At 30.0% G+C, this 23,250-nt stretch overlaps 2 protein-coding genes across 2 annotated transcripts; one reads left to right on the forward strand and one right to left on the reverse strand.

Annotated features, from left to right (window-relative positions):
* The first annotated feature begins 13,910 nt into the window (after positions 1-13,910).
* LOC105135931 (cytochrome b561 and DOMON domain-containing protein At5g47530-like) lies at positions 13,911-16,268 on the forward strand. The gene is made up of 3 exons (XM_011041041.1): positions 13,911-14,746; positions 14,857-15,111; positions 15,726-16,268. The coding sequence occupies exons 1-3, from the start codon at positions 14,129-14,131 to the stop codon at positions 16,035-16,037; spliced, it is 1,185 nt and encodes a 394-aa protein (XP_011039343.1). The 5' UTR covers positions 13,911-14,128; the 3' UTR covers positions 16,038-16,268.
* Positions 16,269-17,276: 1,008 nt separating this feature from the next.
* Positions 17,277-22,171, reverse strand: LOC105135932 (putative MO25-like protein At5g47540). The gene is made up of 11 exons (XM_011041042.1): positions 21,895-22,171; positions 21,651-21,812; positions 21,427-21,545; positions 21,268-21,342; positions 20,468-20,561; positions 19,686-19,745; positions 18,452-18,520; positions 18,008-18,106; positions 17,850-17,894; positions 17,658-17,760; positions 17,277-17,560 (listed from the first exon to the last, which is right to left on the reverse strand). Exons 1-11 carry the CDS (start codon positions 22,012-22,014, stop codon positions 17,451-17,453), a joined length of 1,056 nt encoding a protein of 351 aa, XP_011039344.1. The 5' UTR covers positions 22,015-22,171; the 3' UTR covers positions 17,277-17,450.
* Between the last annotated feature and the right edge of the window lie 1,079 nt (positions 22,172-23,250).

The following is a 23,250-nucleotide window of genomic DNA, read 5'->3' on the forward strand; positions in this document are numbered from 1 at the left end:
GCATTTTCTTATTTCTTTTGTTTAATATAACTAATTTTATCTTATTCTCTTGTTGCATAATAATTAATAATTTGCACCAATCTTATGAGTTTTTTTTTCCTATTCAATCTTTAAAGGTGTTAGCCTAACATTTTGATAACTTAGTCATTTCATTGTGGTTGTTGATTAGTCCTACTCTTCATTTTAATAACATATGTTGCCTTTTAAGTTTGAGGTTAACTACTTTTCATATTTTTTTCACCATCTTAGTGATAACTTTATCTATTTTTAGAGATTTATTTAGTTATTTTTATTTTTTAGAGATGATGATATATTTCAATCTTTAAAGATGGTGGCTGTACAGAGGCATAAACTCTTTTCAACTTTTTTTTTTACTATGGTTTATCCCTATTTAATAATTTTATCCTTAACAAAGATCAACTTATTATTAATATTGCTATTTTAAACAAGAGGAGTTGAGGTCCTATCCAATATTGATCATTCTAATATACCTCTTATAAAAAATATAATTGGTGTTTGAGACTATTTGCTATCAATCACTTTGTTGATCCGTACAACATCAAAAACTTATTTTTTAGGTAAGGTATATGACTGTGTATCCTCTCTCCTTACCAAGATGTTTAGGCATTACATTCTTCTAAACCAGGCTTTGTATAACTATTTTTTTAATCTTAATCTCCTTTTTATATCTAGGAGATATTAATGACAGCTAAAAAAATTCATCCTCCTTATCATTAGGATTGGATAATTTATATTATGGTTGATGTGTTTGTGCCATCATATAGTCTTTTAGTCCTAAATGTTTTAGTCTATCATTAAGGTATTCCTTGTTCAACATTATCCCTCAAAGTCTTCATCTTTTGAAAAAAATCATATGTAAGTGGGGCACCTATACACCTTACTATAAGGTATATCCTGGGCTTGTTGAATCATCCTTTTAGCCTTTTCAAGATTTATTTACTTCTTAAAAGTACTAGCATATGTGACTAGATCAAACATTTTTTATAGTTAATCAACCTTTATCTTATATAACTTTTCATTTTAAAGTAACTCAACAAGTGACACGATCAAAAAATTGATGTCTTATCCCAAGTACAGGAGTATTGAAGTAATAAATAACTCAACAAGATCGAGATTGAACCACATGAAGATTAACTATATAAATTATACATAATAATGATGATGATGATGAGGACTCTGAGATATAAGATTAATGTGAAAATTAAACAATGATAAAAACAATTGTCAAAGTCAGAGGATCCACTAATGGTATTTCAAATAACTATACTATAAATTCTTTTTATTATTTAACTAGAAATCACACATAATAGAGGTTTCAATCGCATGATTTGTCATTAATAGCTCATTCACATACAATAGAGGTTTCAGTCGCATGATTTGTCATTAATAGCTCATTATAAATTATTAAAATAATCATAATCGTTGTCTTATTTAAGTAACACCAAACTTTTAAATATTATCAGGAATTCATGATGCTAACTTATGTTAACAATAAATCAAGTTCCTTTCATAGCATAGGTGTAGCTTATACCATACGATTGGCTATGAAAGTACCAAACATTTGTTGTACTAAGTGTTATATACAAATATAAATTAACCTTTAAAAGGAAGGTATTAATAATTAATAAAATAAAAATGATAAGACATATTAATAGCAAGTTGTTTAGGATATAATCATTGAAATCTATGTTGAGTTTATATTATACTTATCCTAACACCATTAGTGAAACATTTTCATATTGACATAATAAACTTAGCTAAGCATAATGAAGAAAAGAAACATAAATAAACAAGAGGAGAACATGATTATATAAATATAATAAAGGAAATGAAAGGCATAAACAAAAGATTAATGAAAGCAAAACTTAAACTTTACAAAAATATAAAGAAAGAGAGCAAGAACATGATCTTGATTTGAAAACCAAGATGTCTAAATACATGACAAATACCTTCTTTTATAGGCCAAAATTCAGAACTATTGATTTGATGACTAATTATTGAGTGGGTGACCACTTCTTGACTTGGTAACAATCTTGATCTTCTTGTTTGCCAAAAATATCATTGCTAACATCATAATTTGAATAGATAGTCTTCATGAAAGTTCTAGGAAATTGTATAAGCTTTCTAACAAAACAAGATTGAGATCATGAGATCATTTGGACTTCTAGAACTTGAGATATGGGCTGAACACTGAATAATATCTAGGCTGTAGGGTAGATTCTAACTTATTAGTACTTAAAAGTGCATTTTTATCAAGGTTTTATATCATCATTTTGCACTTGAAATATTAATAACTCCTTAACTAAAGTATATTTTATAATAACAAGTCTGATACCATAAAATATCTTTAATTTATGTTAAATATTTATCCTAAATGCAGGTCTATCACATAAATAAAAGAATTGATTGATGAGTTGAAGTACTGAAATTAAAAGAACATAGAGAGGGTGAAGCTTAGAAAAGATATGCTGGTTTAATCCAAATTAAAACGCTATTCTGTAATTGGATTATAACTAGAGTTGTAAAACTTGGATTTAGGTCTGCTTTATATGAATATAAAGCTAAGACATAGGTCTAAAAATTTCATGGGAAGGTAAGACTCAATTTTATTGTTTGGAAGTCCAAATCTTAGCAACAACGTAGAAGTCTAAATATGTCTTGCAGCCCAAATACTATTCAATGTTCAACTTATATCTCAAGTTTTAGAAGTACAAATGACCTCAATTTTTTTTTTGGAAAGCTGAGACAATTTCTTAGAACTTTCATGAGTAAGGTTGGTTCAAATTCTGATGTTATCAATGGTGTTTTTGACAGACAAGAAGATAAAAATTGTCACCAAGTTAAGATGTGGCTACCCATTTAACAATTAATTATCAAATTAATAATTCCTAATTTTAGCCTATAAAAGAAGGCATTTTCCATGCATTTAGACATCTTGGTTTTCAAATCAAGATCATGCTTTTACTCTCTCTTTATTGTAATGCTATCTTGTTCATTTATGTTTCTCTTTTTTATTATGTTTAGTTAAGTTTATTATGTCAAACTTAAAAGATTACATTAATGGTGTAAGAATAAATATAGTGTAAACTCAATAGGGACTTTAACGTTTAATACTAACATATTTTGTATTTGTTATCTTGTTTACTTTTAATACTTTGCTTGCTAAATGGTTGATTTAGATTTGTGTTGTATAATACTTGATATAACAAATACTTGTCATTTTCATAGCTCAACCGTATGATACAATCGATACTTGTGTTATGAAAAGAACTTGATTTATTGTTAATATAAGTTATACTCATGAATACCTGATAATATTTACATGTATTAGCATTATTCGAATAAGATAACTAATGTAATCATGTTAACAACTTATAATCCATTTGGAACCTCCTTTGTGTGTGGTTTTCAATTGAGTAATAAAAATAGTTTATACTATACTTGTTTAAAATACCATTAATGAAACTTTTAACCTTGACATTTATTTTTGATCCTCATTGTTTTATCCTCATATTCATCTTTCATCTTAAAGTTCCCATCAACTTCTTCTTCTTCCTCTTCTTCTTCTTTATTATTACTATTACTATTACTATTATTATTACTATTATTGTTGTTGTTGTTGTTGTATTATTATTATTATTGTTTATAATTTATACAATTAATCTCCCTGTGGTTTGATCCTGATCTTGCGGGGTTATTTATTACTTTAACACTCTTACACTTGGGAGAAAACATCAATCTTTTGGTCGTGTCACTGACTTTTCTATTATTGCTATAATTTAAACTTGAAAACGGTCATTTTGAATCTTGAACTCTCATGAAATTTTTAGGCCTATGTATTAGCTTTCTATTCATTTAAACCAAACCTAAATCTAAGTTCTACAGCTTCAGTTATGATCCAATAACTAAATGGTGTTCCAATTTAAATTCAACCAGCATTTGTTTTCTAGGCGTAGCCCTTTCTTTGTCTTCTCAATTTCAGTAGTTAAACTCATCAATCAATTTTTTAATTTATGTAATAGGCTTATATTTAAAATGAATATTTATCATAAATTAAATGTATCTTGTATTATTATATTTTTTATTATAAAACATGCTCTAGTTAAGGAGTTATTGATACTTCAAGTGCAAAATAATAATATAAAACCTTGATAAAAATATATTTTTGAGTACTAATCAACAAGATTTTAGGTAATTATTTTCATAACGACTTTTAAAAATGGATCATTATCCACTTTTATCTTCTTGTCTAAAAAATAGATGCATCTACATTTTAAAGCTTTCTAGATTTGGTTTTTAAAGACTACACAATTATTACTATCATGTTTCCAAGATTCATACACTTACAATATTTATATCTTTTAATTTTATTAGTAGTATGAATAATGTGATTTTCTAAGAGTTTAATTTGCCTCATATGCATCAACTAGTTTAATGTTTCTTCCACCCTTTTGATGTTAATAGGGTACTTTCTATCAGAGACTACTTTGATAATTTTTACATTTTTGTTACTTGGTTTAGTATCATTTTTATGTTTACTTAATACAATGATCTCAAAAAGTCTTATATCTATAATTTTTATGACTAATATTAGCTATATTACACCTCATCAAATTCCTTATCAGAATCTAAATCAATTAATGAGTGCGCACTAATATATTATTTAAATAGACAATAAGATATACTTTATTTAATGATTTTTTTTATTTATCTATTTTGCTAGCATCTTTTTATAATGAGAAACATTATTAGTGAGCGTGTAGATGTCTTAGTAATTATTCCTACATGCCTTTTCTTTATGTTCCACTGCATTTCCTATAACATTAAATTTAGGAACTTTTACTCAATTATAATAGCTTTCATTGTCCTAAACCTTATAGCCTCACCTAGATCTTCGAGTACTTTAGCTAAGTCAACCAATGTGATCTCTAGTTCTGTCATGTAAAAGTGTTCATGAAAATGAGTTTTCATCTCTTTCCAACTATCAATTGAGTTGGGATAGCAATGTGGAGAACTAATAGAAAGCTATTTTAGTTAATGCTGAACCAAACAACCTTAGTTAAATGAAGGAAGTGATTCTACCATTACCATATTAATTAGTAAACTTGGCAATATGTTCCCTCATTAATTGGTTATCCTTGCCAAAAAATTACTTCAAATCAATAATTTTTATTCCTTTAAAGATCGTGTACAGCTTATAAATCTATTTTAAGTTTAGATAATTGTAAACAAGTCTTATTGTTTGTCCTGGTTCTAGCCTAATCTATTTTAAGTATTAGGCTAGTTCAACTCTATCATCCCTCTCTTCCATTGCTAGTCGATAATAAAGAATGGTTTTGTAACGGGCTTGAGATTTCCTTATTGTGTCACAACCTATAAGGTATATAATTAACTAGTAGTAGGTTGTAGAGTGGGATAAAAGGTTTATAGGGCCAAACGCATGTGGTTGTATTTATTCATAAAGAAAGAATGACATTTTAAGGGATATTACACTCAATTAGGTTGTGTTTGTTTTAATGTCTGATACACTAGGAAATACCTTTCAATATAAGATATACTTGTTTCAAACACCTGTATTAGAGTGCTTGTTATTGCAAAATTTCATGGGATATGCCTTTTAGATATATAAGTCCATGCATTATCAATCCTAGATTAGAAAATGCCTATCTCTTCTAAGAAACACCACCATGCAGAAAATGACAGAAGTTTAAGGAGACAGAAACTACATGAATCTATATAGGAATGTTGTTAATAAATGTAAACAAGAAAGAAAAAAAACAATAAAACCCTACAAGGGAAAAAGAAGATTGAATTACAAGAAAATACATAAAGCTGATATCATTTATAATAGTATTTATCCTATTTATATTTTAACAGAGTTTGAATCCTATTTTGATAGATAATTCTAATCCTATACAGATATTGATATAAGATAAAGATGTTTATTAAATCTTAATATAAACTAAATTTCTTTTTTTATTGGTACTCACTTGAATCCTGGGCTAATCTATAACTTTTGATATGTATTCTATAAAGAACTTCCATTCTAAATATGACTATATCTCTTGGTTATTGATGCTCATTCAAACTTTGTTGGTTGATTACTTTTTTATGGTCAATTATGACTTTTAGTTACTTAGTCAATTACTTCTTCAACTCTTCTGGTTGATCGAGAATTCTTCTAACTAAGTTAATTTTTTTGATTCATGATCAATATCAACTCTTTTCCTTATTATATGATAAATAACTATTGTTCTTTATGATTGAAATGTGCATATTTATTTTATATATAAACAAGATAACATACCTGATGTATTGGAGATTAATCAATGAACCTAGAGATACCAAACTTTATAGTTGAGACCATAATTATCAAGTTGGTATGTTGATGTGGAAACCTAGTAATTTAAAGTCTAATCAAGATAAAAATTACAGTTGAATTGATTTAGACATTAACCCATTCAAATCATAATAACATAAATTGAGTTGAAATTATGTGAAATAAAGAAAATAACTTTTGACCAAATGTTATAAAAAGATAATGAAGGATAAAATGTATGTGCTCCTTAAATTTTAAATATCTATTATTTTTATTTGTGTACTTTTATAATTAACTATAACATTGGTACTTATATTTATTTTTAGCGATTTAAATGTCCGTGCTGCAAAATATTTTATTAAAGTGCCCCCAACTTTTTTAAAGTACTCTAACACTTAATTTTATAACATCAAATGAATAATTCTAAAAGTGTTTTTTTCTTGTCAGATACATTCTATGTATAAAATTTGCCTTTTCAATCAAATCAAGAAAACAATCAAAACTATTATCACTATCATCCATATATAAAGATCTTTACCAACAATGCTTTTTAATCTGTTTATATCATATCTATCTTGTGCTTTATTTATCAATCTTACCCTATATCTAGGGATAAAATAAGAAATTGATGGATTAAAGGGGTTAATATGAGAAAATAAAGGGAAAGTTAAAAATAAGATAACAAAAAAATAAAAATCATATGGTTAATATTATCGTATGAGACATTTTAGTGAATTCAGGGTAAAATTCAAAACAAGAGTTGTCACATAGTTTTATTATAATTAGAAACCCTGACTAGTTTTTCAAAGATTCTAGGTAAATAATTGGTTACGTAATAAAGAAGATATAATTACCATATTTATCCTACCTAAAATAAACTGCATTATTATTTATTTTAAATAACATGTGTTTGTTATGTTTAGAGATCACCAAAACCTATAATTCTTGTTATAAATTTAAATTTAAAAGTGATTTTGGATTTGGATCTAAAGATGATCTAATCCACAATTTGTTAAAAAAGATGTATTAAGCCTATCATAAACTTGTAGTTTCTAATTCAAATATTTTATAATCAACTTTAAAAGATAAAAGTTGAGAATGTATTATCTAATCTTCAGATGAGCTTTGCATATATATGATGGCTAATATGCTATAACAAATAAAAATATCAAAATAATATACTAAGAAACATGAAAATACACTTATCAATTCCATTATTTGATAATCAACATCTAATGATAATGGCCAATAAGAAATAACCTATTCTTGGACTGGGTTAGTCGCCATTTCAAATATTTGATAGTTAACTTTTAAAGATAGAAGTCAAGAAAAAGTCATGTAATCCTAGGTTAAGCTCTTAAAATATATGACAACATGTAAACATTACAAATAACAAAAATATTGAAATAATATATGAGTGCATACCAATCAATTCTATTAGTTTGTGGTCAGTATCCAAGGATAAAAGCTAATAATAGGTAGCCTAATCCTTGGTTTAATGAATATACACTACAAACATACAAGAAAAATCTAATATATAATAATGGATCAACAATCTTGGTTTTATCATTATTCCACCTCAAACAAAATATCAATTTCTTAATGGTTTCATATCTTTGAGGTCATTATGTAACCACAACTTCTCAATTATTCATCAATACTAAAAAAATAAACAATATTACAAATCATTCATAGAGTAAACAAAATAAAGGTGTTAGAGTTTAAAAGCGAGAGTAGTAGTGGCATAGTTGTTAAAGTGGAGATTGGCAACTTGAAGATTTTTGTGTCTAGATTTTTTTTCTTAATCTTCTCTTCTTGTCTTCTTCTTCTTCTTCTTTCTTTTTTATTTTTTATTTTTATGTTGTTGTTTTGTAGGTTGTTAATTGGTTAGACTTTTTGCAAGAATATCTCATTTTTATTCTATGTTATAAAAAGATTGTCAGATGATAAAATAAGCAAATGTGCCAAAAATACCATAAATTGATTTAATTGCATAGAAAAGAAATATTTTGGAAATATTAGTATTTTTTAAAATATGTTGGAAAATAGAGGTTGAAAATGGGTTATGATAAATAATATATTTTTTGTGCAAAACATGTATTAAATATAAAAGAAACTTTAAATCAAAGGGTGAAACAGAAAGATTTAAAGATTTTAGGACTCCAATGTAAGATTTTTTAAAGCTTGGTGTTCCTGCAATCTTTCCATATGCACGATTCCGGCTGGGTGATGGTTTGTAGATCCTAGAATGTCGACCGTAGCTGCCTTGTACGGCCCCCTGTGGACAAGGCCGTCAGGTCTGAGTCATGCTGATGCTCGGGAAAGCTGGACCACACGGCAAGTTTGAACCTTTCATGGTCACCCCACCAACCTCACGCACCGTCACGGAGGTTCCGCCGCATGGCATAAATAATGGTTTTTCTTTTTTTCATTTTGAGTCAACATAAATAAAACAAGATGTCAGCAACATTTAATATATATATATATATATATATATATATATATATATATATATATATATATTTTCCTGGAGCACGTTACCTTGTATGGAACTTGCTTGCCTGCTCTGCATGAATGTGAACGTGGCCTGTTATCAGTAATCTACTTCAACAAAAAAGGGGAGACTTATTATTATTATTATTATTTTAAATAGCCATATATAAGCACGGTCCTTATGAATGCAATCATGGATTGACTATTACATACTTGAGGTTGTGTATATGATTATTAAAAAAAACAATTCCCGTAGATTTTGTATCACCCAGCTGTTTTTTTAGAAATTGTTTTTTTATTAAGGGTTTATTAATGTTACTAGAAATTTCTTTTTATTTTTTTTATATAAAACACCTCTATGATCTTAATTCCAACAATCACATTTTTTTGTTTTGATTTGTTGGACAGTAAAGGCCTTTGTATCCAGAGTGAAGCTGATTTTCTATTAATTTTGACTTTAATGAGAGGAGGGAAAAGTGTAAGAGTTCTATTACTATTAGATCAATTTTTTTAAAAGCATAAACTAATTAAAATCTAAAAAAAAAAGAGTTCTATTACTATTAGATCAATTTTTTTAAAAGCATAAACTAATTAAAATCTAAAAAAAAACCAAAACATGTAAAAAAATAAAAACAGTGAAAAAATAATTCACTAAATTCTTCTATATTTTTAATTGTACATAGCTATAGTTCTTTTTATATTTTTATTTACATATATAGTTTTTTTCTTTATTAAAAAATAAAAAAATGATTCATGTTTTGGTTAATAATTAACTTATTCATCCTTATTTTTTTTGGTCTATTTTTTCAATACAAGATTTTACAATTTTACTGACGGAACTATTCCATCGGTCTGTGATTCATAATTTGTCATTAATTTTTTTATTGACAACATCACTGATAGAAACTTTTCATTGGCTTTTCTTTCATTGGTAATACCTCATTTCATCGCTAAATCGATCGGTAAAAAATGAAACAATTGCTGATAGTTTTACATATGGAAATTGCACGCTAAAAAAAAAATCCCGCTTGAAATATACTGACGGATGTATTCTGTTAGTGAGTATGTGAAATATCGACATACTATTTCTGTTGGTAAAGTCATCGGTAATTGTGAAATTTGCAACAAACTATTTTGAAATACCAATGGATTCATTCCATCTATAAATTCGTCGCTTCAATGCCAACGAATACAGTCCGTCGGTAAAATCCTCTGTGATTTTTTTAAATATATTTTTAAAAATTATTTAGAATACATAATATAAAATTATATACATTAACAGTAAAAAAACCAATTATGTAAATAAAATTTTTACTAAACATCAAAAACAAAAAAAATAAAGTTAAATAATATTAATTACAAATTGAATGTGTTTAAAAAAATATTAAATTAACTATTAAAATTAAATAATATTCATTACAAATTAACATAATGGTGGAACTGGAGGAGGCTAGTTGTTATAAGGCAAAAAAAAAAAAAGAGGCACACATGTATCAATATCTTGTGAAGCCATGTATATGACCATTTGGCGAATGTCTTCATAATGAGGCACACATATATCAATACCTTGTGAAGCCATGCATATGACCATTTGGCGAATGTCTTCATAATTTGCCAAGTGTTGTGTATACCCCGCTGATAGGTGGTTTTATTTTTCTATAAGCTGAGTTGTGTTGCTGTAAGGCCACGAACTCTTTAGATTGAGTGCTCGATATTGATTGGGAGCTCCCAACTGTTGAGACACTACGAGCCGCTTTTAATAATATAAATTTACATAAATTACAACTCCACAATATCATTGATAAAAATTAAAATGGACCTATTAAACAAGCTATTAATTATTTCAAAATAACACATGTAATTCAATAAAGTTTCAACAATTTACAAACAAATATAATTTTATAAAATCTAAAACAAACCATAACAAGTATAAAATTTTACATTCATATACTACAAGTTTTTTTAAGAAATAATAATAAAACATGTACATATACTAACAAAATACATATAATAAAATAAAATAAAATTGACATTTAAATGTTAAAATTTTAAAAGATAGAATTATTTATAAAAATTGATAAAATCAATTAATAGATCAGAACATGGATGCTTTGACCATAAAACTTCAAGAAATATGACTTGTTGTGTAGAGAAGAAGACGATTTTTTTTTTTTAAGGAGGGCTGGTTGTTTGCAGTAAGAGAGAATTAGGATGTGGAAGAAGAATGAGAAATAGAGGAGGAAAGAGTTGGTAGAGTGTGCATATATTAACTTTTACTGTTTAACTCATTGATGAAATTATGTCATTTATGAGTCCGTCAACCATTCTGACAGTAAACAGGGCACGTCACTATATAGAGATTCTGGTTTAAATCATTTAGTGATTTCGTTAGCATTTTTAAATGGGAAATCGGTCATGTTACTATGCAAAGCTGTTGTTTTGAATCTCTGGGTGATTCCATCATTAAAATCACTCGTAAAAATCTCAACGTAAAAACTGATAAAATCAGTTAATAGATCAGAACACGAATGCTTTGACCATAAAACTTCAAGAAATATGACTTGTTGTGTAGAGAAGAAGGCGATTTTTTTTTTTAAGGAGGGCTGGTTGTTTGCAGTAAGAGAGAATTAGGATGTGGAAGAAGAATGAGAAATAGAGGAGGAAAGAGTTGGTAGAGTGTGCATATATTAACTTTTACTGTTTAACTCATTGATGAAATTATGTCATTTATGAGTCCGTCAACCATTCTGACAGTAAACAGGGCACGTCACTATATAGAGATTCTGGTTTAAATCATTTAGTGATTCCGTCAGCATTTTTAAATGGGAAATCGGTCACGTTACTGTGCAAAACTGTCGTTTTGAATCTCTAGGTGATTCCGTCATTAAAATCACTCGTAAAAATCTCAACGTCAGCGAACTACTATTTTTTTTGAATTCTAAATATTCTCTATATCATTCCATTGGTAAATACTGATCAAATGTTTTCGTCGATATATACTGGTGGAATTAAGGATGGAAAAAATCCAATCGATAATTGTGATCTCAAAATATTGACAGAAATATTCCATCGATAAGACTGTTGATATTAAGCAAATTTTTGGTAGTGTTTTTAACGATTTTCATTTTTTCTAGCTAACTTTTCATTTATTCATGCTATATTTTTTTTAATTTGTTTTTTCATATTTCTTGTTTTTAGCCAAATCTTTATTTTATTTTCAAAAGACAAAGAAAAGAAATAAGAAGGAAATAAATATTTTATAAAAATTAAAATTTTCAATCACATAAAATAAAATATTTCATGAAAAATCAATTTTGAAATCGTGCTTTGGATAAAAGATACAAGAATGCTTCATTAATAAATCTATAATTTTATCCTTCACCGAACATTACTAGACCATTTATTGATTTACAAGACCCAAATAATTATTATAGTATTCGCTGTCTAGTTAGTGATAACAAAAATAAATAAGAAAATATTCATTTTTTTTATTTGAGTCTTGACTTCTTAATAATATATATAGTGGTAAATAAATAAAAAAATGGCAAATACTGCTTCTTAATATTTTTTTGTTGTTTTTATAATCTTGGAATCTTAATTATTTTTATTTTTTCAGGAATTAAACCAATATAAATCTGACACATGTCTCTTTTGAAAAAATAAAAAACAATGAAAATTCCAAATTAAAATCACATAGAAATCATTATTACAAAGTAGTCGTACATTTTGAAGTCATTGATGATGTCACTTCATCGCAAGCCGGCGAATGTCAGAGAGTTTTGTTTGTAATTCAAAACAGAAAAAGAAAAAGAAAATCGCATGTGAAGACAAATGAGTGATTATTTTTATATTTTAAAAGTATTTTTTTAATATATTTTTTATTTTTTAATTTAAATTATTTTTTATACTTACATATTATTTTAATTTTAATGTGTTTATAAGAAAAATATAAAAATATAAAAATATTATTTTAATATATTTTTAAATAAAAATTACTTTAAAAAACTTTCAAAAAATAATTATATTTATTATTACTAGTATCTAGAAAAAATGGTATGGAATTAACTGGTTAATTTTTATATATATATTTTTAAGGTTATTAATTTGAGTCTTATAAATTTTAAAGTTATAAAAAATTTATATTATTGTTAATTTTAAAATTTAAAAAATTAATTAAGATATATGTAAACTAATTCGAATATTTATATTAATAAAAAAGAATAAAATGACGTGGTCTATGCTCTTACATCTTTTGATTTTTAATAGAATTTTCCACGGTAGGTTGGTGAAATGTTGAGAACTTGGAATTGACTTTGCAAATAATTACGAGGGCTTCCTGCAAGCTTGTTGGAAGTTTATGGGTCCAGAAAAGCGTGTGTGAACATGGGGAGTAGGTGGACGAAACTTCAAAGAGTTTGAAATATACAACACACCCTCCTAACCAAAGCAGCATGTGGCGCCATTTCTTATAAATCCAAGGACGGCAGCGTTTTTACTGTTCATAAATTATTATAAATTGAAATAGTCGTATTCTTAAAATTTTCTAATTTGATATTTCAATGTTGAATTAATTCAGTATTAAGTTTCTTTAATTTGTTTCCATCCTAGTATTAGATGGAAATATCATTCAATTTATGCCTATAATCTATTTTTTAAATTTTTTTATCAATATTTAAATATATTTGATCTTTTTTATTATGAGCTAGTAATTAATTATTATATATCATCGATTGATTGAGAGGTGACATAATCTAATATCAAATATGTTTAGGGTAAGATTGATGAAATCAAAAGTTTGGATGCTAATCTTGATAATAAATAATACATTAGGGATTAAATTGAGGTTTTTTTCCTAAACCTTTTATATTCTTTTGACTTTTTCTCATTTTGTTTTTACAATATTTTTATTTTATGTTCACATATGTTAAGAATATAAAACAATATACAGAACTATTCTTGGAAGAACTAGTCAAGACACCTCGACCATTCCAAAATCCAACAATGTGTAAGGGGTCCACTCTCCCTTGTTGACAGCTCCTCAAAGGACCTCTCTCTTCTCTTACAAGAAGGATCCTATAAATCTCAAGTTTCTGGATCCAAAACTCTGTGCATCCCCTTCAGAGAAACCAGAACCTCATCGGGGGAAACAGTTTCAGTACTTTGTGCTATTTTGGTGCGCCATAGCCAAGCACTGAGAACTTGCTTGTCCTTGAAAGAAGGAAAGAAAAAGGGCTCATAATTTCTCTATAGTCATATCTCATCATCCCTGCTTCTTCAAGTACCAAGCAAACAATCATGGATAAATCCTTAACAACAACTTTGTTGTTTTCTTGCTTTCTGTTGATATCCTTGTCTGTCTCATCTTTAGCTCAAAGTTGCGGTGGCTACTCTTTCTCTGAGAACCAAGTATACAGCACCTGTGTTGACCTTTCTCAATTGAGCTGTTCTCTTCACTGGAACTACCACACATCAAACACGACAGCTGATATTGCATTTCGCAAAATTGGAGCATCAACATCTAATTGGATTGCATGGGCTCTAAATCCCACTAGGCAAGGAATGGACGGTTCACAGGCTCTTGTAGCTTACCAACAATCCAATGGCACGATGCGTACTTACACAACCCAAGTAGATGTATCCGGAAATGTGCAACCTGCTAACTTAAGTTTTCGGGTTCACAGTATTCGTGCAGAGTACGCAGGAGGGGATATGATAATTTTTGCAACACTTCAGCTTTCTGATAGCTTGGTGTCAACCAACCAAGTTTGGCAAGAAGGTCCTGTGACTGGAGATAATCCTGGTCCACATCCTCTCACTGGACAGAACAGGCAATCAGTGGGGACTGTGGATTTTGTTTCTGGATCAGTAACTTCAACTGGAGGAACTACTACCCCAAAAGACCGCAAGAGAAATGTAAGTGGATGGTCAATTAATTATGCAGTATTTATGCGTATAGGATGCTTGCTAGACATGAATTCAGCTTAAATCATTGTTCTAAAGGTGATTGAAATTGATTTTTTCAGGTTCATGGAGTGTTAAACGCAGTGAGTTGGGGAATCCTTATGCCCGTGGGAATCATTATAGCTAGGTACCTTAAGGTGTTCAAGTCAGCAGGCCCAGCATGGTTTTACCTGCATGCTATTTGCCAAACTTCTGGCTATGCAGTTGGGGTTGCTGGATGGGCAACTGGTATTAAACTGGGCAGCGATAGTCCTGGAATCACCTACAACACCCATAGAAAGCTTGGCATAACCATCTTTGCCCTTGGAACCCTTCAGGTATTTCCACTTGTTATTTACCTAAACAGCAATTAATTGGGTTTTGATTGTTAGTTGGTGATTCTTTTTCATATTTGTTGAAGAAAGTATTCATTTTTAAGAATATTATTGCCTTGAGTAATATATTCAAAAGCCCAGAAAACTTTTGATTTCGAAACAGTAGTTAAAATGTCACCACACACTTCTTCATTGACTTCGAATAAAAGAGACCTCAAAAACCATTAAAAACCCTTGTGTTTTTTTGCTGCCATGGGGTTCTTAGATTTCTTTCCACATCAAAAGATGCCTAAGGAAAGTCTTTAATGCCTGAAAAGTCAGCATTTGTGTCCCGTTGAATCTTGATTTTGTTTTCGAGCACACGCAATTCTTTTAATGTGGGATCTTTCCAAGTCATCAACTGCGGGCGGCATCTAGAAGGGAACCTGTTTGCAAGTTCTTTCTTCCCTTCATCGTCACTCGAGCCGTCCAGCCTCGCAGTCTTTTCGAAAGACAAAAAACTGAACCGAAAAAGATTAATTTTTTCTAGCTCTCTCCTCTACCACAAAAACTGATGTGATCTCTACACAAGGAATGTGAAAAGTCTTCTAACAAATAATGCACTGCCCTGTTTGCAGGTGTTAGCCTTGCTCTTGAGGCCCAAGCCAGACCACAAATACAGACTGTATTGGAACATATACCACCACACCATTGGATATACTACCGTGATTCTGAGCATTGTTAACATCTTTGAGGGATTTGAAGCTTTGGACCGCGAGAAGAACTGGAAAAAGGCTTATATTGGTGTTCTCATATTTCTTGGATCTGTTGCTGTTGTATTGGAAGCAGTTACTTGGTTGATAGTCATCAAGAGAAAGAAAACAGCAAGTTCTGATAAGCATGTTAATGGAGTTAATGGATATGGTTCCAGGGTACAGCAGACTGCGTAGCTGATGATTTAGCATTTATAGGCTCTGTGTTGTATGTTATACACATAGTTAGATGTCCATTAGTGAGCTTTTCTTCTTATTTTATTCTTTTGGCATTTTGTTATACGATGATTGATGCTAGTTGTTTTCGATCTCACATATATATATATATAGATATATATGCTTGTACTTCTTTTATTTGGTCGTGTTTTACAACTATAATAGTCTTACTGTTAGTCTTTTTTTGAGAAATACTTGAATTATTTGTATACCTAGGTTGCCTCAACTCATTATCAAACTTATCACAGATCCGAAAACACACACAATTTACTTTTGTGTGCGTGTTTTTGTAGTAGAGAAACATTTAAAAAAAATATTACCTTAAATTAATTTTTTAAAATATTTTTAAACAAAAACAACAATTGATATGCTGGGCTTTGTAGGTAATATCTGTACAGGGAATATAGAATTAGTAGGCCTAGTCATGGGCCCTAAAACGAAGTCCACCATGGCCGAATAGCAAGTGAATGAATTGTAAGAGCATCTCTTTTTAGAGGGCCTCCTCCAGAGGAGCTCTAGATGCCATTTGTCATTCTCTGGGTAATGCAATGGAAAATCTGGCTATGATCGGGGCACTAGCATGCCGGCATATAAGAAAGTTTCAAACAAAATTTGAAGCACAAGGTCGAAAGCTGTGAAAAAACAAATTTTGTTTTGAAAAATGCCGTAAAACTTATTTCTGAAAATCATTTAGTTATTGAAAAACATCATCTGTACAAGTCATATAAAAATGGTATTCTAAGATTGAATCGGTTATGAGCAATATATCTCCATTGGTATCTTGTATTATCCCTTCAATGGGGCTCGGTGTTCGAGCCTTTACGTTAATTTTATTTTTAAGCCAAAATATATTTTTAAAATGTATTTAAATACAATTTTAAATGCAAAAATAAACGGTGATTAAACGAAGTTATGTGTCCCATTGAAATGCATTATCACTCTTGAAGAAAGTAGAATGAAACAAAGGGATTGCTTGGGAAAAAATGCATGAGACCTTATTTTTCAGGCAATTGTTGTTTCCTTGGGAAAGCAAAACTAACACGTACAATTTGACAAGAACATGATAAAAACAGCAAGAAGCCAGTAAGCTCAATATAACTTCATGCATCCAAATGCAGACCAAGGCATTTGCTACAATCTTTTCATGGTACTTAAACGAGGGGAAGAAACAGAGCAATAGCACCTGAAATGCAGTATGACTTGAGGAGCAATACTTGGAATACGTTTTATATCTAAACAGAACCAACGTATATCGATATGAAATAGGAAAACTCTTGTACAATTTCAAGCAGATATAACAAAGACCATAGATAAACATAAACTAGATTCTAAACAGTTTTCAAATGCAAAAACTGTTGTAAATCAAAGGGAAATTTAAGATTCAACCTCGCAATCATGTGCATCTGTGCATGAACGATCATTGATTTCTAGAGTAGCAATCTCTTTGATGACTTGAGCTTTGTCAGCTTCAAATTGTTCATCCCCTGAAATTAATAAAGCAGAATATCATTAGCAATCTAGTATAAAAGCAACGAGGGCTACAATCTCAAGAATTTCACTGTCTAATTATATCATTTTTACCTTTATCAATGCAGAAGTCGCCTAGAAACCTAAGAAGCTTGCTTCTATTTGTAACCAGTACACTGATGATCTCAGGAGGTTTATTTTGATTTGCTACAAATAACTACCAATTCAGGGAAAATAGAAGTTGATTAAAATTAGACAGATTAATAAAAGAAGAAAAATACCCAAATATCTTACTACACTACCTACCTTGAACACATGAAAGGTTTCCAGCCGCATTGTCTTCTTTGGATCCTGAAATGGATGAACCAAAATTTATAGTGGAATACAAGTACAAAAGATTTTTATAAGAACACATGGAAATGCTGTGAGCAAATATGGTAAATCAGAGAGAGAGAGAGAGAGACCCTGAAAAGATTCATCAAGATCCTCATGTTGTCCAATGAACTCACATACCGAACCATCACAGCAGAATTTGAGCGGTCAAGTAGCATGTTTCCCAACAGCTGAAGCAGATTATATGCTGTCAGAAAATATATTATATTCTATTTCTCCTTAACAAATATCTCTGATTTTTTGAGAGAAGAAATAAAGCAAAACCCTTCAGAGAAAAGAAAAATTGATAAAGGAGTTCCCTACTTTCACTTTATTTTACCTTTTTGTGCTTGCAGTTGCACTTATTAATTCCCAGTAATGAGATTTAGGCATTTACAACTTTTAACATTTTTATAGTAATGAGATTTAGGCATTTACAACTTTTAACATTTTTACAGAAAAAGGATGATTTTATCAAATGAAAAACTACAATAAATAATGCTAGGAGTAGATTGTTCCTGTGAAATTTATATTACCTTGACAGCATACCGTCTGGTTATGTAACTGGGAGACTCAAGCAATTGTGAATTGTATTCTTGGAAAAACTGGAACAAGGGAAAATTTTGGAGGCACATTAGATATTGGTAGTAATTCAAAAATGGAAAGAAAAATGTAAGAAAGCAACTAAGCATCAAAGTTATTCCCCTATTGTTTAGTGTTGATATATTTAATCACACCATCAACATGGAGATGTACCAATATCACAGAATAATTATCACCACCAAGTGACATCCATGCCAACAACAATGGTCTTATTCTACAGATTGATACCACGTCAAACAGGTATTTTGCAAGTATAAATTATAACAATGCCTATAGTTGTTGTTAATGCTCGCGGTTGTGAGTAATCAGCAGCCTCTTTTTCACAGTTTCATCCTTTTTCAGATGAGTGAACTTAAGAAGCTCATCTACATAACTCAATCAGTTGAACTTTTAATTGTAGAATGGTGATCTTTGATCCACAAATAAATAGTAAACAATTTTACGGATGCTATTGATGAAGTTCCATTGATCCTAGCAACAATAGTATACCGATAATTTTCAGCACAATGAAATCTTTGTAACAAAAACATTACGAACACAGACAGTGGCAAAAGGGATACTCTGAGTCTCAACTTTCTGATCATTTATTTTCATATGATTTTCCGTTAAAAAAATTGTTTTACAAATTATTACTCTATTTACTATAGGGATGAATGATAGAACTACAACAACTGCCAAGTCCAATGCATCATGCACAGTCTGTTCTTGGCAGTCAGCAGCCTCCTTTTTACGATGCCATCCATATCATATGGAAATCTTAAAAAGCTCTTGCTGACTAACTCAATCAGTTAAAATTTTAGCTGGCTCCATTATTGTTGAAGGGATATCTTTCTAATCCAGAGGAAAAAAAATAAAATAAAAATTAACAAGCTTACATCAGTTGTTAATGAAGTTCCTCTAATCCTAGGAACAATATTGTTTAAAAAGATCATTATTATGGACATGCAAGGGATGAATGATGATAATGATGATATATCTCTAGCATCTACCTCCAGTTCAATGCCTTAAATAATGCTGTTGATTCTAAAGATAAAACTAGCTTACAGTCAGCTGTATTGCATCATCCACTATTCATGTTCTTGGAGTAAACATTACGAGTTGCTGTAATATATGGAAGTGGGTAAAACCATGCAGGACTAGAAGGCAGATACTGATGACACCACTTACCCAGTCATAATTTACAGAAAGAAATTCGGCAACAGTTGATTTATGCCTCGTCAGGAGCTCCTGTATAAATGTGGCAGTGGGTCAGTAAAAATACTCTTCTAAAATTAGAAACATAAAGCGAAGGATGACATGGATACAAGAAGGATAACTTTAGAATTCATGTATATCATAATAGTACCAAAAGCACAAGCTCCATGCACAACATTAGGAAAACATAACGATATATCAATGATAGCACTGGCATACTATATCTTAATTAGAGTGTGCATTGTAGATAAAGAAGTTATTGTGTACGTCTAGAGATCCAAACACAAACTATTCTGGTTAAACCTGACAAGGCCATAGGATGGTGGATAGATAAATGGTAGGAGATTTGCGCTAGAAGCATGAACCCAACCCCACAGGAAGAAGCTAGTGAAGACAGTACTAAAACAATGAAGAAACATTGATTATTATGGAGATCTAAGGTTTTTTTTTTTTTTTGCCTACTTTAGGTCTCAATCAACAACTGTAGAAATCATGTTCCTGAAACAAACTTATCCTGAAGTTGCCAATCCTGCAAATTTATCTTCTACGTGAATACTATTTTGGTAAGAGCTGTAGCAGCAAAGGCTTCCAAGAAGGATTAACAAATATGCATTACTGGATCAAATGTCACAACAAATAGGTAGTTTCTTAAGCCTATGAAGAATTCAAGCAGAAGTGGTGTGCCTGCAGGATACGCACATCAATTTTAGATGCAAGAACATAAATAATAAAATGATATACTAAACATACTTAACTTTACAAGTTGCCTGAGCATCAGACGCTATGTCAAAATTTGGAATCTGTACATAAGTTAAAACTTTCTTCAGGTGCTCTGTTTCCAATACATACCTGAGAAATCAATAAAGGTTATTAAGATCTATCACGTTATTTGTGCTAATGCAGAAAACCATTTTAGACTATTCTGAAGCCAGCTTGGTTTGGCTATATACACAATAAAAACGAAAAAAGAAAATCCAACCTTGGCTTTCACCTATGATATCTTAAATTTATTTCACTTTCTCTATTTGACGGAGACGCCCAAAATGCATAGCATAATCTTTTGGTACAAGTTTTCCAACTGGTAAAACATATATGCTGTAAGAAAAGCTAGTGATTAATTACCTCCTAGGTTCTGCAACGCCTACTGTTGGATGTTGGAGACATTGCATATCTTCATGAGCTTTCTTAACCAAGTTTTTTATATGCATGATTGTAAGACAAAACCACATACTAATTACTAGTTTGAATTTTAATCCAAACGATAATATGCGTTTAGGAGGGCCAAGTATGCCTAGAACTCAGAAATTCGCAGTCATACTTTATAAAATAATCAACAACAAGACTAGCACTCAAGTTCTCTACAGCAAAGAATTAATCCTGCGTTCATTTCAACTATAAACCCTCCACCATTGTCCCCGAATACACTGATCAGGAACAAAATCTGAACCTTAGGCAGTAAACACACGGTTAATGATCATTGATTAACAATTGCTGATATGCTTTTACGGAGTCAAAGAAGCAAGTCCCAGATCATATAAAGCTGAGTAATGATTACCTTGCCACAATCTGATGGCGTATGCACTCCCTCAAAATTGCACCATATGTTATAGCAATCTCACCGTCTTCATAACTAACCATATTACCAGGAAATTAGAAAGAAAAATAAATCTGAAATCTGACTTCTTGACAGCAAAAACTCATTTTATTTACTAACCCAGGCAGCAGAATATCCATAAGGTCTAAATTATTTTCCAGATACTCGGAAGCAATCAAGCGCCCGCTAACTCGTTGCCTCTGCAAATTTGCTATAACATGAGTAGCATTTTGACGTGCCTGAGATCAAAAAAGGGTGGGCAAGATGTCATGAAAATCAAAAAATAAAAATAAAATTGAATCATAAAAAAAGAAAGCATAAATTTGGTTGATGGGGTGGGTTACCCCCAAGTCGAGTTTTGGGAGAGAGAGAATGAGAAGGCGGAAAGTGTCATGCTTAAAGAAGTCCTGAGCCAAATGTGCACAAGCATCAGGATTCGGCTCTGCTTTTCCATTCCCAAATAAAACTACCCTTATCTCCAGAATTACTTTACTCAGCTCAGACATCTGCAATTAATATCCCATGCATTACATATACTTGCAATAAATCAATATAGAAAACATCTGTTGCTTATATAAACGGACGCACCTTTTCCTCGCGTTTGCGTTCGCGAGTCTCGGTATTCTGGTCGAGAAACTTGAGAAGGTCCCGTGCTTGGAGCACAAGCTCCGCAGGCGTCCGGGGTTTTGGCTTGAAAAGTCCCTTCATGGCTCGGTACACATTCAGCTACAATATTGCAGAAATCAAGTTTTTATTATTATGGATGTAGAGTAATTATAGGATTTCCTGTATTTGATGATGACGATGATGATCAGGGTTCCAAGAGGAGAAGAAATTGGGATGAGGATAGATGTGTGTGTGTATATATATATATAGGTTTTCTTTGGTTGCTAAACTCCAGAAGGGCTGCTTTGTTATTTTAAGAATGTCAGAGGACAATTCTCTCCTTGCAGCAATATATTTACTTGAGCAAGTTTTGTTTTTGTGTTTTTTTTAAATGATTTATTATTTTATTTAAAATTAATTTTTTTTAGTATTGTTAAATGATTTTAATATATCAAAATATTTATTTAAAAATTAAAATTTTATTTTAATATATTTTTAAATAAAAAATATTTTGAAAAATCGCTGCTGCCATATTATCAAATATTTTTTTTAAATTTAAAGATAAAAAATAATAAAATAATAACAAAAAAAAAGAATGAAGAATAGAAAATAAAGTTGCAAATACGCAGAACACATATTATTGTATTTATTAAGAATACGTTTTATATTATATAATATAATAGTTACTTGGCTACAATAGAAAATAGAAAATAGAAAATAGTTGATTTAACATAAATTCCTATTAAGAAGGATATTAAATAGAAAAAGTCGGATCACGTCACACCCCACCTCATGGCTCGACAACCATTAATCTTGGTTCGAATATTAGCCAAATGTTCTATAATTTTCATGGACTCATATATATGAAATTTTTACAAGGTAGTTCAATTATGTTGTCTTCCACGATGATATTGATGGTTGATGTATTATTGTAATATAATTTTATAGCTACTCCAGGAGGATAATCAAGCTAAGTAAAAATAAGTCATGCATTAAGGGGTTTGCTTCTAGAGGTCTCAAGTTCGAGTCTTTCGTTACTGATATGATGATTACTGGAGGCTTACATGGTCGTTAACTTCAGGGCCCATGAGATTAGTCGTGGTGCGCGTAAGCTGACCCGGACACCCACATTAATCTAAAAAAAAATAAAAAAAATAAGCCATGCATGATTTTTCTTTGTTATCATACAACTTACATGCAAATATAACTTTTATGTTAAAATTGTTTTTTTATGTGATATTAAATTTTTGATAATTATATAATTATGAGTTTGAATTTTATTATTTTTATTTATTTAATAAAAATTAAGTATAAAATAGTATGAATTTATATAATATT

The sequence above is a fragment of the Populus euphratica genome, unplaced genomic scaffold (genome assembly GCF_000495115.2).
Source record: "Populus euphratica unplaced genomic scaffold, PopEup_1.0 scaffold155.1, whole genome shotgun sequence".
NCBI lineage: Eukaryota > Viridiplantae > Streptophyta > Magnoliopsida > Malpighiales > Salicaceae > Populus > Populus euphratica.

Coding starts and splice junctions, on each gene's coding strand:
- LOC105135931 (XM_011041041.1), top strand. CDS start 14,129: ATGGATAAATCCTTAACAACAACTTTGTTGTTTTCTTGCTTTCTGTTG. Junction 14,747..14,856: donor CAAAAGACCGCAAGAGAAAT/GTAAGTGGATGG, acceptor TGATTTTTTCAG/GTTCATGGAGTGTTAAACGC. Junction 15,112..15,725: donor TTGCCCTTGGAACCCTTCAG/GTATTTCCACTT, acceptor CCCTGTTTGCAG/GTGTTAGCCTTGCTCTTGAG.
- LOC105135932 (XM_011041042.1), bottom strand. CDS start 22,014: ATGAAGGGACTTTTCAAGCCAAAACCCCGGACGCCTGCGGAGCTTGTG. Junction 18,521..19,685: donor TTTCTGTAAATTATGACTGG/GTAAGTGGTGTC, acceptor CCCTTGTTCCAG/TTTTTCCAAGAATACAATTC. Junction 17,561..17,657: donor CGACTTCTGCATTGATAAAG/GTAAAAATGATA, acceptor TATTAATTTCAG/GGGATGAACAATTTGAAGCT.